Here is a 16303-nt window from a genome sequence, read left to right as displayed (position 1 = left end):
AGACAGTGTATCTAAAATCAATCCTCTTTTATGTCAAAAACTTTAGAAGAAGTGTGAATTTAGGTTAAATAACTATAAATGGTATTGTATCTATTGTAACAAATCAATAGCCATTCAGGCAATCCAGCTGTGGTGTCTGCACTCCCTAGGAAGTGTTCAGGAATTTATTATTTTTTTTTTTCAGGTAATACCTCTGTTCAGCTTGCAGCTAGAGACGGTCATCCAAGAATATTGGAAAAACTTATAGAGGTACCTCTTTACAATCTGATAATATTTTACATTTTACACTAAGACACAAGTTGAGCAGAGTATTAACATCTAAATGTTAGTATAAAAGTAAAATGAGCCGCGCCATGAGAAAACCAACATATTGAGCATCTGCGCAGTCTGGTCAGGATCCATGCTGTTCGCTTTCAAAGCCTATCGCAATTAGAGAAACTGTTAGCGAACAGCATGGATCTTGACCAGACTGCGCGGATGCGCAGGCTGGTCTGGATCCATGCTGGTCGCAAACCCACTATGTTGGTTTTCTCATGGCACGGTTCAAATATAGTTGAAACTCGGTATCTTGAATTTCAAGGTATCAAGCCTTTTACTTCGAGATAACAGAAGTTTGGGATGGGACTTGAAAATGTCTTTAAGATAGCCGGAATTTTGAGATGAGCAAGTTTCAGATATTGTGATTTAACTGTAGTAGTGGTATTGCACAGGGTAAAAACTTTACTTTAACATGATATTTCACTAAACTACTATATTCATACCTCCTAGGCTGCATGCATTCCAATACATTGTTTGAATTTAAGCTTGCATACTTGTAATGCTGAAAATTTTAAATTGTAAGTAGAGATCTAGCAAAATTTGAACCATGTTATATCATATTGTGTTTTACTATATGTTTTAGGCAGGAGGAGTGATAGACCACAAAGATGGACTTTCCCTGACAGCGCTTCATCATGCATGTGTACGAGGAAAGATCAGTTGTGTTCAGGTGTTGCTCAAACATGGTGCTGACCCAAACAGTAGAGATAAAGTAAGACATAATTATCATCTGTATGGAGCACATATGACAAAAAACACCCTTTCATAGACCTCTAACTTCTCAGAATTTGTCGTGTTCTTGTAATATCTCCCTAGGGCAGTCTGTGGCATTTAAGATTAAATTTCTTATTTTTAACAATATTCGAACTCCTAAGTCGAACCAGAGTAACAGTTAAACTTATATAATCCTACAAAAACCAAAAATGTTAAGAAATAAAGTCTAGATCTTTTTGTTAATGTTAACGACAGCTAATTTAATAATCTTGAGACATTTTTATGCCCCCACTTTGGAGGGGGGGTGTGCATATAGATTTGCCCTTGTCCGTCTGTCCGTCCGTCCTTCCGAGAATGTTGTGTCGCGCCTAGCTCCAAAAGTATTTGACGTAGAGTCACAAAACTTTACAAGAATGTTGGTCAGCATGTGTAGTTGTGCACCTGGGGTTTCGCGTCCGGATTAATTCAGTCCTGTAGGTCCCTGACTTGGTAAAAATTGGTCATTTTAGTGTTGTGTCGCACCTAGCTCCAAAAGTATTTGACGTAGAGTCAAAAAACTTTACAGGAATGTTGGTCAGCATGTGTAGTTGCGCACCTGGGGTTAAGCGTCTGGATTCATTCAGTCATGTAGGATTTATGGCCCCTGACTTAGTAAAAATTGGTCATTTTAGTGTTGTGTCGCACCTAACTCCAAAAGTATTTGACGTAGAGTCACAACACTTTACAGGAATGTTGGTCAGCATGTGTAGTTGTGCACCTGGGGTTTCGCATCCGGATTCATTCAGTCGTGTAGGAGTTATGGCCCATGACTTAGTAAAAATTGGTCATTTTAATGTTGTGTCGCACCTAGCTCCAAAAGTATTTGACGTAGAGTCACAACACTTTACAGGAATGTTGGTCAGCATGTGTAGTTGTGCACCTGGGGTTTCGCATCCGGATTAATTCAGTTGTGTATGGGGCTATGGCCCCTGACTTAGTAAAAATTGGTCATTTTAGTGTTGTGTCGCACCTAGCTCCAAAAGTATTTGACGTAGAGTCACAACACTTTACAGGAATGTTGGTCAGCATGTGTAGTTGTGCACCTGGGGTTTAGCGTCCGGATTCATTCAGTCGTGTAGGAGTTATGGCCCCTGACTTAGTAAAAAATTGGTCATTTTAATGTTGTGTCGCGCCTAGCTCCAAAAGTATTTGACGTAGAGTCACAAAACTTTACAAGAATGTTGGTCAGCATGTGTAGTTGTGCACCTGGGGTTTCGCGTCCGGATTAATTCAGTCCTGTAGGTCCCTGACTTGGTAAAAATTGGTCATTTTAGTGTTGTGTCGCACCTAGCTCCAAAAGTATTTGACGTAGAGTCAAAAAACTTTACAGGAATGTTGGTCAGCATGTGTAGTTGCGCACCTGGGGTTAAGCGTCTGGATTCATTCAGTCATGTAGGATTTATGGCCCCTGACTTAGTAAAAATTGGTCATTTTAGTGTTGTGTCGCACCTAGCTCCAAAAGTATTTGACGTAGAGTCACAACACTTTACAGGAATGTTGGTCAGCATGTGTAGTTGTGCACCTGGGGTTTCGCATCCGGATTCATTCAGTCGTGTAGGAGTTATGGCCCATGACTTAGTAAAAATTGGTCATTTTAATGTTGTGTCGCACCTAGCTCCAAAAGTATTTGACGTAGAGTCACAACACTTTACAGGAATGTTGGTCAGCATGTGTAGTTGTGCACCTGGGGTTTCGCATCCGGATTAATTCAGTTGTGTATGGGGCTATGGCCCCTGACTTAGTAAAAATTGGTCATTTTAGTGTTGTGTCGCACCTAGCTCCAAAAGTATTTGACGTAGAGTCACAACACTTTACAGGAATGTTGGTCAGCATGTGTAGTTGTGCACCTGGGGTTTAGCGTCCGGATTCATTCAGTCGTGTAGGAGTTATGGCCCCTGACTTAGTAAAAAATTGGTCATTTTAGTGTTGTGTCGCGCCTAGCTCCAAAAGTATTTGACCTAGAGTCACCAAAGTTTACAGGAATGTTGGTAAGCCTGTGCAGTTGTGCACCTGGGGTTTCGCGTCCGGATTCATTCAGTCGTGTAGGAGTTATGGCCCCTGACTTTGTAAAAATTGGTCATTTTAGTGTTGTGTTGCACTTAGCTCCAAAAGTATTTGACGTAGAGTCACAACACTTTACAGGAATGTTGGTCAGCATGTGTAGTTGTGCACCTGGGGTTTCGCGTCCGGATTAATTCAGTCGTGTAGGAGTTATGGCCCCTGACTTAGTAAAAGTTGGTCATTTTAGTGTTGTGTCGCACCTAGCTCCAAAAGTATTTGACGTAGAGTCAAAAAACTTTACAGGAATGTTGGTCAGCATGTGTAGTTGTGCACCTGGGGTTTAGCGTCTGGATTCATTCAGTCATGTAGGAGTTATGGCCCCTGACTTAGTAAAAATTGGTCATTTTAGTGTTGTGTCGCACCTAGCTCCAAAAGTATTTGACATAGAGTCACAAAACTTTACAGGAATGTTGGTCAGCATGTGTTGTTGTGCACCTGGGGTTTCGCGTCCGGATTCATTCAGTCGTGTAGGAGTTATGGCCCCTGACTAAGTAAAAAATTGGTCATTTTAATGTTGTGTCGCGCCTAGCTCCAAAAGTATTTGACCTAGAGTCACCAAAGTTTACAGGAATGTTGGTAAGCCTGTGCAGTTGTGCACCTGGGATTTTGAGTCCGGATTCATTCAGTCGTGTAGGAGTTACGGCCCCTGACTTTGTAAAAATTGGTCATTTTAGTGTTGTGTCGCGTGTAGCTCCAAAAGTATTTGACGTAGGGTCACAACACTTTACAGGAATGTTGGTCAGCATGTGTAGTTGCGCACCTGGGGTTTCGCGTCCAGATTAATTCAGTCGTGTAGGAGTTATGGCCCCTGACTTAGTAAAAATTGGTCATTTTAATGTTGTGTCGCGTGTAGCTCCAAAAGTATTTGACCTATAGTCACCAAAGTTTACAGGAATGTTGGTCAGCATGTACAGTTGTGCACCTGGGGTTTCGCGTCCAGATTCATTCAGTTGTGTAGGAGTTATGGCCCCTGACTTAGTTAGAAATTGGTCATTTTAATGTTGTGTCGCGCATAGCTCCAAAAGTATTTGACCTAGAGTCACCAAAGTTTACAGGAATGTTGGTCAGCATGTGCAGTTGTGCACCTGGGGTTTCGCGTCCAGATTCATTCAGTATTGTAGGAGTTATGGCCCCTGACCAAGGAAAAAAATTGTAAGTTTTATGTTTGGTCGCGCGTATGTCCTTTGTCATGTAGTGGGGGCATCTGTGTCCCATGGACACATTTTTTAGTTAACTTAGATTTTGTCTTTAATCGTATCATTGGTTCAGATCCATGACACCCATTGGCCCACTCTGCTTATCAGAAATAGGATGGTTAACCTTGGGTCAGTTTATATTTATGCTGTTCAAAATGTTGTGATTTTAGATTAGAATATTTTCTGAATACAGTTAAATTTTTTTTCAATCTTCATTTCATGGCAGAGATATTATGTTTAGCCCTCTAGAAGATGCTGTCTGTGTACAGTGATGTGATATTTGTTTATTTTCAGACTGGGAAACCACCATTGTTTTATGCAGCATTTTCGGAAGATTTACCAATATGTAAAGAGCTGGTGGATAAAGGGGCAAATGTCAATGCTCATGATGAACAACAGCTGTATGTATAATATAGGAAATTATATACACAATACTGTTGAAATTCGGTACCTCGAATTCCAAGAGGTCAAATGTTTTACTTTGAGATAATGGAAATTCATCTTAAAAATTAATACATTTTGTGCATGTTTTTTTGGGACTGAATTTGAAAATGTCTTCAAGATAGCTGGAATTTTGACATACTGTGAAATCATTAATATTCGTTGGAGACTAATTTTCGTGGATTTCGTGGTTGAGTCAATCCACTAAATTTAATCCCAACAAACAAGGAAAATTCCCATTCATTTTATGTTCAAAAGTTGAAATCCACAAATTCATATCCCCACGAAATTGCCGTTTTGACCAAAACCACGAAATTGCATGCCAACAAAATTAAATGATTTTACAGTATGCGAGTTAGAGATATCAAGTTTCAACTTTATTTTCTTGTAAATTCTTCAACTTTATGATTCATTTAAAGAAACATGGAACAATGTGGTTTTATTCAAAACAGAACTTGATAATTTTTCTTTCTGTTGCTTTTGTGGTCATAGTCATCTCTGTCTTGTTGTTCATTATATACTTACAGAAATATCTCGGAATGGTAAGGTGATTTTATGACATTAGCTGGTACTGGTTATCTTTATTTTACAGAACTGCCTTGATGGCTGCAGCCAAGAAAGGCAGTAAGGAGATTTGTGAGTTTCTTTTGAAGAAAGGGGCAAACCCAAAGTTCTGTGACAAGGCAGGCAAGTAAACATTTCTGTGGTATTTTGAATTGAAAATGTATATAAAATTAACTGCTGATAAGTATCAGAAGCTGAAAATGAGAAAAGGGTCACTCAGATTTAATATTGGTAGTGTTTATAACTGAGCTGAACATGAGAAGTAGGGACACTCTGGTGTAACATTTGTAGCATTCACATAAAATAAAGTACCATGTTATGAGCTTGATATTATGTTCATAATTTAACCCAGATATTTCATTAAGATTATAAAGGAAATGGTATCAGAGCCGCGAAAAATATATCACTATCTATAGTTGTTCAGAAAGTTAGAGGAAATACATACCTGTTGAAGCATGAGTGCCACAATATATGAGCCGTGCCATGAGAAAACCAACATAGTGGGTTTGCGACCAGCATGGATCCAGACCAGCCTGCGCATCCGCGCAGTCTGGTCAGAATCCGTACTGTTCGCTAATGGTTTCTCTAATTGCAGTAGGCTTTAAAAGCGAACAGCATGGATCCTGACCAGACTGCGCGGATGCGCAGGCTGGTCTGGATCCATGCTGGTCGCAAACCCACTATGTTGGTTTTCTCATGGCACGGCTCATATATTTTATGCTTAAGCTAAAATCAAGATTGTCAACTGACCAGACTTCTACAGAAACAGAACAATGCTAAAAATGTTAAATATCCATATTTTCCCTCTTCATTTTAATATAAAATACCTCAAAAAGGGTTATGTGCTTCAAACATGGATAAAAATTTCTCTTTAATGGACATAGACAAATAGACATGAAATTTTAGCAGCTAAACATTTAATTTGCTTGAAATACAATCAGTTGCCACAATTCAGTAGATTTGAATCTCTCCTAATGACAAAGTATACCACATCCTTAAAATGGTATATGACATCATTAAAAATTGAAATGTTTGTTTAGATGTTGTGTGGGTATTTGTGACATTGTTTATTGTTCATGTAGAGACTGACATAGACTGTTTATTGTTTGTTTAGGTCATGATGCTCTGTCATATGGACTGGACTCAGGATTTGATAATTTACGTGATGTGTTCAGCCGGGCACCAACTCAGGCCCAATGGTCAGTGAATCAACAAGATACGGGTACCAGCAATCTTGCTGAGAAGACAAAAGCAGGTAAACAGTATTTCTGACCATGTGCAGATATAGAGACATTTCACATCCAAAAAAAAAATCATCCAATAAATGTCTCTGTTTTCTGTCAACCTGCCTACAAAATAGAATTTTGTATTTGACTGAAATTGACACTGAAATTAAAATACTTTGATATTTTGCAGATATATGTGGTACTCATAGTCCTGAAAAGCTATATTTTTGTCATATTATTCTGGTGTCAGAGCTGTATGTTTTCAATATTTTACAAGACAACTGTTACAATACAAGTGATATTTGGAATTACTTCTCTTTATTATTTATATAGTGTTACAGTAAATTAAAAAAAAAACAACAGCGATAACTTTGTTTGATAAATGGAAGAATGGATGGATCATTCGATTCAGTTAGTTTACCGAAGACGTGAAATATGGAACCAGTAGCTCCCTTGCTTGGCGCTAAGCATTAAAAGGGAAACTGGCCTCTTCTCTCATACCCACATGGCGATGGATTCCATCAGGGATGAGGTGTCGAGAGTGATAAATAAAAGTTGTAGAACTTGATTCACAATGGACCTAAAATAAATTAGTATAAACTAATTGCGTGCAAAAAAATAACCATGGCATTCATAAGCTGTGAGGATAACACAGAAAACAGCAAATTGTTATTCCCATTGTTGCTGAAAACTTGATTGATAAGGAACTGTGTTGTTCCTTTTTTTTTTTTAGTGAATTATGTATATAGGTGTGTATTATGTTTTATAGATGTTGCAGAAGCAGCTGCAGCCCCTCCTGTCCCACAGGTTGTCATGGAAACAGAGATGGTAGAAGAGCCTCATAATAAGGTGAGGAATAAAACAAATCTCCAGTTTGTTGATGCACAAATTCATCATGTTTTACAATGTCTACTGCTAGTTTCAGTCTGCAAAACTTGACATACCTATAAGCTTTTGGCTTACAGCACTTTTGCTTAAATTTTAGTCTTTTTTTTTTCATTTTCTTTCATCATCAACGAGTTTTCACAGCAAGTATTTACCACTTGTGCGCTTGTTTTGTTTTTAGCTCACCTGTCACATAGTGACAAGGTAAGCTTTTGTGATCACGCAGCGTCCATCGTCCGTGCGTCCGTCCGTCCGTGCGTAAACTTTTCCTTGTGACATCTCTAAAGGTCACATTTTTTGTGGGATCTTTATGAAAGTTGGTCAGAATGTTCATCTTGATGATATCTAGGTCAAGTTCGAAACTGGGTCACATGCCGTCAAAAACTAGGTCAGTAGGTCTAAAAATAGAAAAACCTTGTGACCTCTCTAGAGGCCATATATTTCACAAGATCTTCATGAAAATTGGTCAGAATGTTCATCTTGATGATATCTAGGTCAAGTTCGAAACTGGGTCACGTGGGGTCAAAAACTAGGTCAGTAGGTCTAAAAATAGAAAAACCTTGTGACCTCTCTAGAGGCCATATTTTTCATGAGATCTTCATGAATATTGGTCAGAATGTTCACCTTGATGATATTTAGTTCAAGTTCGAAACTGGTCACGTGGGGTCAAAACTAGGTCATTAGTCTAAAAATAGAAAAACCTTGTGACCTCTATAGAGGCCATATTTCTCAATGGATCTTCATGAAAATTGGTCAGACTGTTCAACTTGATGATATCTAGGTCAGGTTCGAAACTGGGTCATGTGGGGGTAAAAACTAGGTCAGTAGATCTAAAAATGGAAAAACCTTGTGACCTCTATAGAGGCCATATTTCTCAATGGATCTTCATGAAAATTGGTCAGACTGTTCAACTTGATGATATCTAGGTCAGGTTCGAAACTGGGTCATGTGGGGGTAAAAACTAGGTCAGTAGATCTAAAAATAGAAAAACCTTGTGACCTCTCTAGAGGCCATATTTTTCATGGGATCTTCATGAATATTGGTCAGAATGTTAACCTTGATGATATCTAGGTCAAGTTCGAAACTGGGTCATGTGGGGTCAAAAACTAGGTCAGTAGGTCTAAAAATAGAAAAACCTTGTGACCTCTCTAGAGGCCATATTTCTCAATGGATCTTCATGAAAATTGGTCAGAATGTTCACCTTGATGATATCTAGGTCAAGTTCGAAACTAGGTCACGTGCGGTTAAAAACTAGGTCAGTAGGTCTAAAAATAGAAAAACCTTGTGACCTCTCTAGAGGCCATATTTTTCAATGGATCTTCATGAAAATTGGTCAGAATGTTTACCTTGATGATATCTAGGTCTGGTTTGAAACTGGGTCACGTGCGGTTAAAAACTAGGTCAGTAGATCCAAAAATAGAAAAACCTTGTGACCTCTCTACAGGCCATGTTTTTTTTATGAGATCTTCATGAATACTGGTCAGAATGTTCACCTTGATGATATCTAGGTCAAGTTTGAAACTGGGTCACGTGGGGTCAGAAACTAAGTCAGTAGGTCTAAAAATAGAAAAACTTTGTGACCTCTCTAGAGGCCATATTTCTCAATGGATCTTCATGAAAATTTGTGAGAATGTTCAGCTTGATGATATCTAGGTCAGGGTCGTAACTGGGTCATGTGGGGTCAAAAACTAGGTCAGTAGGTCGAAAAATAGAAAAACCTTGTGACCTCTGTAGAGGCCATATTTTTCACGAGATCTTCATGAAAATTGGTGAGAATGTTCACCTTGATGATATCTAGGTCAAGTTTAAAAGTGGGTCACGTGCCTTCAAAAACTAGGTCATTAGATCAAATAATAGAAAAACCTTGTGACCTCTCTAGAGGCCATATTTTTCAATGGATCTTCATGAAAATTGGTCAGAATTTTTTATCTTGATGATATCTAGGTCACATGTACTCAAAAACTAGGTCACTATGTCAAATAATAGAAATAACGACGTCATACTCAGTTCAACACTGGGTCATATGGGGATAGGTGAGCGATTCAGGACCATCATGGTCCTCTTGTTTCACAGTATGTAAACGTTTGGCTATTTCCATCATTCATTTATTTGCAGAGTTTGCGGTCCATTCCAAACTGCTGTAGATAAACAACTGTAAATGCATTCAGTCTCACAGTTTTAATGTTTTGTCTCATTTACCATTCTTGTTCAGCAGAGAGGGACTGGGAAAGTTTTGCTCCATTTCTTGTTGAATTTGAGCAAAATGTTTGAGTGCTATGAAGTCTTAAACTTTAAATTTGCAGATATTTATGTCTCCCCCAGGAGACATATTGTTTTTGCCCTGTCCGTCCGTCCGTCCGTCTGTCCGTCCGTCCGTCCATACGTCACACTTCATTTCCGAGCAATAACTGGAGAACCATTTGACCTAGAACCTTCAAACTTCATAGGGTTGTAGGGCTGCTGGAGTAGACGACCCCTATTGTTTTTGGGGTCACTCCGTCAAAGGTCAAGGTCACAGGGGCCTGAACATTGAAAACCATTTCCGATCAATAACTAGAGAACCACTTGACCCAGAATGTTGAAACTTCATAGGATGATTGGTCATGAAGAGTAGATGACCCCTATTGATTTTGAGGTCACTCCGTCAAAGATCAAGGTCACAGGGGCCTGAACATTGAAAACCATTTCCGATCAATAACTAGAGAACCACTTGACCCAGAATGTTGAAACTTCATAGGATGATTGGTCATAAAGAGTAATTGACCCCTATTGATTTTGGGGTCACTCCATCAAAGGTCAAGGTCACAGGGGCCTGAACATGGAAAACCATTTCCGATCAATAACTAGAGAACCACTTGACCCAGAATGTTGAAACTTCATAGGATGATTGTACATGCAAAGTAGATGACCCCTATCGATTTTGGGGTCACTCCATTAAAGGTCAAGGTCACAGGGGCCTGAACATGGAAAACCATTTCCGGTCAATAACTTGAGAACCACTTGACCCAGAATGTTGAAACTTAAATAGGATGATTGGTCATGCAGAGTAGATGACCCCTAACGATTATGGGGTCACTCTGTGAAAGGTCAAGGTCACAGGGGCCCGAACATTGAAAACCATTTCCGGTCAGTAACTTGAGAACCACTTGACCCAGAATGATGAAACTTCATAGGATGATTGGTCATGCAGAGTAGATGACCCCTAACGATTTTAGGGTCACTCTGTTAAAGGTCAAGGCCACAGGGGCTTGAACATGGAAAACCATTTCCAATCAAAAACTTGAGAACCCCTCGACCTAGAATGTTGAAACTTCATAGGATGATTGTTCATGCAGAGTAAATGACCCCTATTGTTTTTAGGGCCACTCCGTTAAAGGTCAAGGTCACAGGGGCCTGAACATTGATTCTGATCAATAACTTGAGAACCACTTGACCCAGAATGTTGAAACTTCATAGGATGATTGAACATGCAGAGTAGATGACCCCTATTGATTTTGGGGTCAGTCTGTTAAAGGTCAAGGTCACAGTGGCCTGTTCATGTAAAATCATTTTTTGGAAATAACTTGAGAACCACTTGACCTACAATGTTGAAACTTAATAGGATGATTGGACATGCAGAGTAGATGACCCCTATTTATTTTGAGGTCACTTGATCAAAGGTCAAGGTCACAGGAGCCTGAACAGTGACTTGAGAACCACTAGGCCAAGAGTGTTGAAATTTAGCGGGATGACTGGACATGCCAAGTAGATGATCCCTATTGCAGCCAACCATCAGTGTCTTTTTGATTTTTGCTCCTGACCCCTATAGGACTTTGCATTGGGGGAGACATGCGCTTTTTTACAAAAGCATTTTCTAGTTTTAATTGTTTCAGTTCTAAAGTTCAGTTAAGATAAATTATATTATTTAAAGCATCTGGAAGCAGTTGTTTGTTGTACACCTTCTGGAATGTACTGCATTTCCCATTATGTGATAATTATATTCGTTAGTTATTTGACTTGGCAGGAGAACATGGTAGCTAAATTTGTTATGGAGTCCACTCCTGAGCGGGTCCACCGAGTGCCAGAACCTTCAAAGGAAAGTGACGAGGTAACCCAAATTCTTGCTGTTAAGAAACGGAAGGTAATCCAGAAACTGAGAAAAAAAACATGCCAGTTTTCATCTATAGATGTGCTGTGAAAAAAATTAGCCTCACAATGTATAGCATGCAACGCATGAAGTGTGTTACTCTGTTTACATATTGTTTGCTGTTTCAGTGTGAACTTTAGTGGTCACATCCCCATTGTATACACAGTGTGATCTTCAGTTTTTTCAGTGTGAGTCAAAGTGTGTATCACCATTTTCTGTTACAGAAAAGTTTGAAATCAGACAAATGTTACATTAGACTGTCTATTAGGGTCTCAGCATACTTTGAAATTCAAAATCGGGGATTTTATTTGCTTAGATAGATCTAAACCAGGCTTTGATTTAAAAGGAGAAGACTGGGCCTGATTACCCTTGCTAAAAATGAAAATAACAACAATAACAAACTTGTTGCTGCTCTAATTACTAGCTATATAATTATTCAGACTGGTTTTGATTTGTGATGAATATAAATATCTTTTTATACTAATTTTGCTGCTTTTAATATGCCCATTGAATTAGTTCAATTGTTACTCTTAGTGTTAGATAAATAGAGTATTTTTGATGTTTGTTATAGTTTAAGATTGAATTATTTTTCACTGATGCAGTATTTTCGTGAGTGACATAACCACACGTGAAGATGTGAAATCTGGCATTTGTGGGTGGAAGATAATTTTTGATCTTAAACATAAAACAAACAAATTTTCTTCTTGTTTCATGTTTTTTCATGGGTAACATTACACAAATCATCATGATGTTAGCACAACATTACGATGTCACAAATTTCATATATGAATAGGTTAAGTAATTCTATATGATAAATAGATTTTTGTGTACGTTTTGATATGAAGGTGCGTAGGTTTTTAGGCCCTTTGTCTGTTGTCAACAAATGAACTGTTGGCACTATAGAGGTCACAGTTTTTGTCCAGTCCTAACGAAATTTTCTTTGATCTGTGGTCATAACCATGTTATTATGTCAGCTCTTAGAAAAACTTTAGAGGTCACATTTTTTGCTTGATCTTCATAAAACTTTTTCAGAATATTTGTCTATATAATCTAGGTTAAGTTCACAGGTCAAAATCTTGGTGACTAGGTCAAATCATAGAAAAAGCTTGTAAACACGTAGAGGCAATATTTTCTGCTTAATCATCATACATTAAGTCAGAATATTACTGGAACCTGATCTTCATAAGAATTGTCTCCACGATATTTAGGTCAGGTTTGAAACAGGAATATCTGAGGTCAAAAACTAGGTCACTAGGTCAAACCATAGAAAAACCTTGTTAACCTTCAGAGGTCACATTTTCTACCTGATTGTCATGAGACATGCTCAAAATATTTGTCTGTTTAATATCTAAGATAATTTTTTAATTGACACACTTGGATAAAAAAACTAGGTCACTAGGTCATGTCATCGAAAAAATTGGTTAATGCTCTACCTTATTGGCATAGAACATCGTCAGATTTTTTTTGGATAAAATAGGATATTAAATGTAGGTCAGATTAGATACTTAATCAAGAGGAAGAACTGAGTGAGGTGAGCTACTGTAAAAGCAGAAATTTTCGCAAGAGTTTAATTTCCGCTATCTTGCGAGGCCCTATATCTCGCGAAATTAAATCATCACATAGTCACCATTGGTATAATACAAATTCAAGTATGACATCATTTGTACAATTTCGTGAATAATAAACCTCACGAACATACTCAAAATTTCAAATTTGCGAAATTTTGACCCAGCGAAAATATGTGCTTCCACAGTACTAGAATTTCTGATCATTAGTAATTCATGTTCTTCCTCATTCTGCTGTAGTACTGTATGAGAGAGAAATATAGTTGACATTTTTGACTGTGAAAATACCAGGTATATTGCACGCGAGTATTTCAGTTATCAGCTGAAAGATATGTAATAAACTCATATATACTTTAATATTGTCACTGTATTAAATTGCCAGGAAATTTTTCAAACAAATTAATATATTAGAATGGACGTGCAATGATAAGATAGTTTAAGTTTAAAGATTCTGCACTAGTTTTAACTATATCTCTGTGACTGTAGATTTAAGTTTCCTTGAACGCTTTGCATTGAAAAATTTGCTTAGATTGAAATGTTACAACTTTCCTCAAAACTAGGAGGAGTTAGATGAGGAGACATTAGCACTGCGTGCGGCCTCACCACCGAAATCTGTCATTGATCAGCGTACACTAGAAGCTTATAAGGTAATTAGCATAACCATTTTAAGTGTCTGATCTTCTTACTTTTCTGAGTCACTCCTACTTTTCTTATATATCCAAACTGCAATTTTAACCTCTTTTGCTAGATTTCATGGGAAATTACAAGATTGTTCAGATGTGTCTCAATTGATTCCCAAATGAGTTACTAATTGCATATAAAAGGTCTCGGGTAGCACACATAAATGTGTAAAATGCATGTTGAGTTATATTATGCTGAATTTGAGCCTCTTTTGGTTCCCATACAGTCTATTGTAAGCTATAGAGTTATGTTACTAAAGAAAATGACTCATAATAGATATTCGGATTTCATGTATCAGTTTTTTTTCTGTGTAGACTATACTACACAGAAGTTTATATCTTTAGAGCATATGTATTCCTGCTGTAACACAATACAAACTTTTTTATGCCAGGTTACTGTGAAATCATTAATATTCATGGGAGGCTAATTTTCGTGGTGGAGTCAATCCACGAAATTTAATACCAATGAACAAGTAAAATTCCCATTCATTTTATGTTCAGAAGTTGAAAGCAATGAATTCATGTCCCCACGAAATTGCTGTTTTGACCAAAACCACGAAATTTATACCCACGAAAATTAAATGGTTTACAGTATTCAAAATCTGGTAACGTTTATGTTATATTGTCTTTAAAAGGCTTCCATGGTTTCAGTTAAGTCTTTTACGAGCTATTGACATCTAGAACATGTAAACTAGACTTACTACCCTTTGGTATGTTGGGGTCTCATTTAATAAACTGAAAAAAAATTATTCAAGCGAGATTCAGCACTACTTGTTATTGTGTCTAACTTTTTCAGCTGATTTAGAACTTGAAGATTTGAATTGTGTTACAGTTACTGAAATATGCTTGCTGTCATAAAACTGTGGACAGTATTTACAAAATATACTGTAATAGTATATACTGTATAGTTAAATATTTCACCTGTATTGATACACCACTAATATCCATCCATCCTCATATTATCCAATCATAGGCTAAAAGACAAATGGTAAGTTAAAGTGGATTGGTTGATTTTGTTGCCATGGTAAACAAAGAGCCAGCTTCACATTGTTGTTTTTATCAATCACAGTTTTTCGTGACTTTGTGCTGCCATTGATTGCACTTTCATGCATGCTTCCATATAAGCCTACATTCATAATAAACATTAACTCTACACTATAATCAGATATAATCATAACAAACCAAATTTGTATGTTTTATATGTTTACTAACAAACCTGCGCCGTCAGAGTGGAACTATTGATTTACATAGAGCATGAAACCAACAACCTTTTGATCAAGTACATGATTAACAGGCAAGGCCAATGTTCTCTTTGACCATTTGTCTCAGGCAAGACGGATGTTCTCCGTGACTGTTTGACACAGGCTAGACAAATATTCTGCTTGACCATTTGACACACGCAAGACCAATGTTCTCTTTGACCATTTGACACAAGCAAGAGGAATCTTCTGCTTGACCATTTCACACAGGCAAGACGAATCTATGTTCTGCTTGACCATTACTCTGACAAAGGCAAGAAGGATTTTCTCCCTGACTATTGGACATGGGCAAGACAAATTTACTGCTTGACCATTTGACAGAGACAAGACGAATGTTCCCCTTGACCATTTCACACAGGCAAGACTAGGGTTCTGCTTGACCAATGGACACAGGCAAGACAAATGTTCTCCTTGACAATTGGACACACACAAGAGGATTTGATACAGGCAAAACTGCTGGACACAGGTAAGACTAGGTTTGTGCTTACCATTTGAAACAGGCAAGACATGTTCTGCTTGACCGCTGTACACACACAAGAGGAATGTTCTGTTTGGCCATTTGACACAAGCAAGACAAAGGTTCTTTGACATTGGCAAGAAGGATTTTCGCCTTGACCATTTGACACAGGCAAGACGGATGTTCTCTTTGACCATTTGACACAGGCACGACAAGATGTACTGCTTGACCATTTGACACAGGCACGACAGATGTTTTTCTTGACCATTTGACACAGGCAAGACAAATGTTCCCCTTGACTGTTTGACACAGGCAAGACAGATGTTTTTCTTGACCATTTGACACAGGCAAGACAAATGTTCCCCTTGACTGTTTGACACGGGCAAGACAAATGTTCCGCTTGACCATTTGACACATGCAAGACAAATGTTCCTCTTGGCCATCTGACATAGGCAACACTGGGGTTCTACTTGACCCATTGACACAAGCAAGACAGATGTTCTGTTTGACCAGTTTACACAGGCAAAACATGTTCTTCTTAGTCATGTGACACAGGTAAGACTACATTTGTGCTTGACTATTTGAAACAGGCAAGACAAAATGTTCTGCTTGGCTGCTGGACACACATAAGAGGTATGTTCTGTTTGACCATTTGACACAGGCAAGACAAGATGTACTGCTTGACCATTTGACACAGGCACGACGGATGTTCTCTTTGACCATTTGACACAGGCACGACGGATGTTCTCTTTGACCATTTGACACAGGCAAG

At 38.2% G+C, this 16303-nt stretch overlaps 1 protein-coding gene across 11 annotated transcripts in view; it reads left to right on the top strand.

Moving 5' to 3' along the window:
- The window catches only part of LOC123566364 (ankyrin repeat domain-containing protein 24-like), a 52312-nt gene that overhangs the window by 15566 nt on the left and 20443 nt on the right, over window positions 1-16303 (top strand). For 3 of the 11 annotated variants that reach the window (XM_053549963.1, XM_045360366.2, XM_053549960.1), the window contains exons 5-13: window positions 185-249; window positions 902-1030; window positions 4623-4729; window positions 5362-5456; window positions 6448-6588; window positions 7329-7408; window positions 11448-11564; window positions 13696-13782; window positions 14789-14803. In XM_053549963.1, coding sequence (XP_053405938.1) covers window positions 185-249; window positions 902-1030; window positions 4623-4729; window positions 5362-5456; window positions 6448-6588; window positions 7329-7408; window positions 11448-11564; window positions 13696-13782; window positions 14789-14803 — 836 coding nt within the window. The remainder of the gene's footprint in view (window positions 1-184; window positions 250-901; window positions 1031-4622; window positions 4730-5361; window positions 5457-6447; window positions 6589-7328; window positions 7409-11447; window positions 11565-13695; window positions 13783-14788; window positions 14804-16303) is intronic. The other 8 variants (XM_053549962.1, XM_053549968.1, XM_053549964.1 and 5 more) reach the window with 8 other exon arrangements.

Source organism: Mercenaria mercenaria, chromosome 8 (genome assembly GCF_021730395.1).
Source record: "Mercenaria mercenaria strain notata chromosome 8, MADL_Memer_1, whole genome shotgun sequence".
Taxonomy (NCBI): domain Eukaryota; kingdom Metazoa; phylum Mollusca; class Bivalvia; order Venerida; family Veneridae; genus Mercenaria; species Mercenaria mercenaria.
Note: the sequence above shows the minus strand (reverse complement) of the source record. Positions and strands in the feature narration are given on the sequence as shown.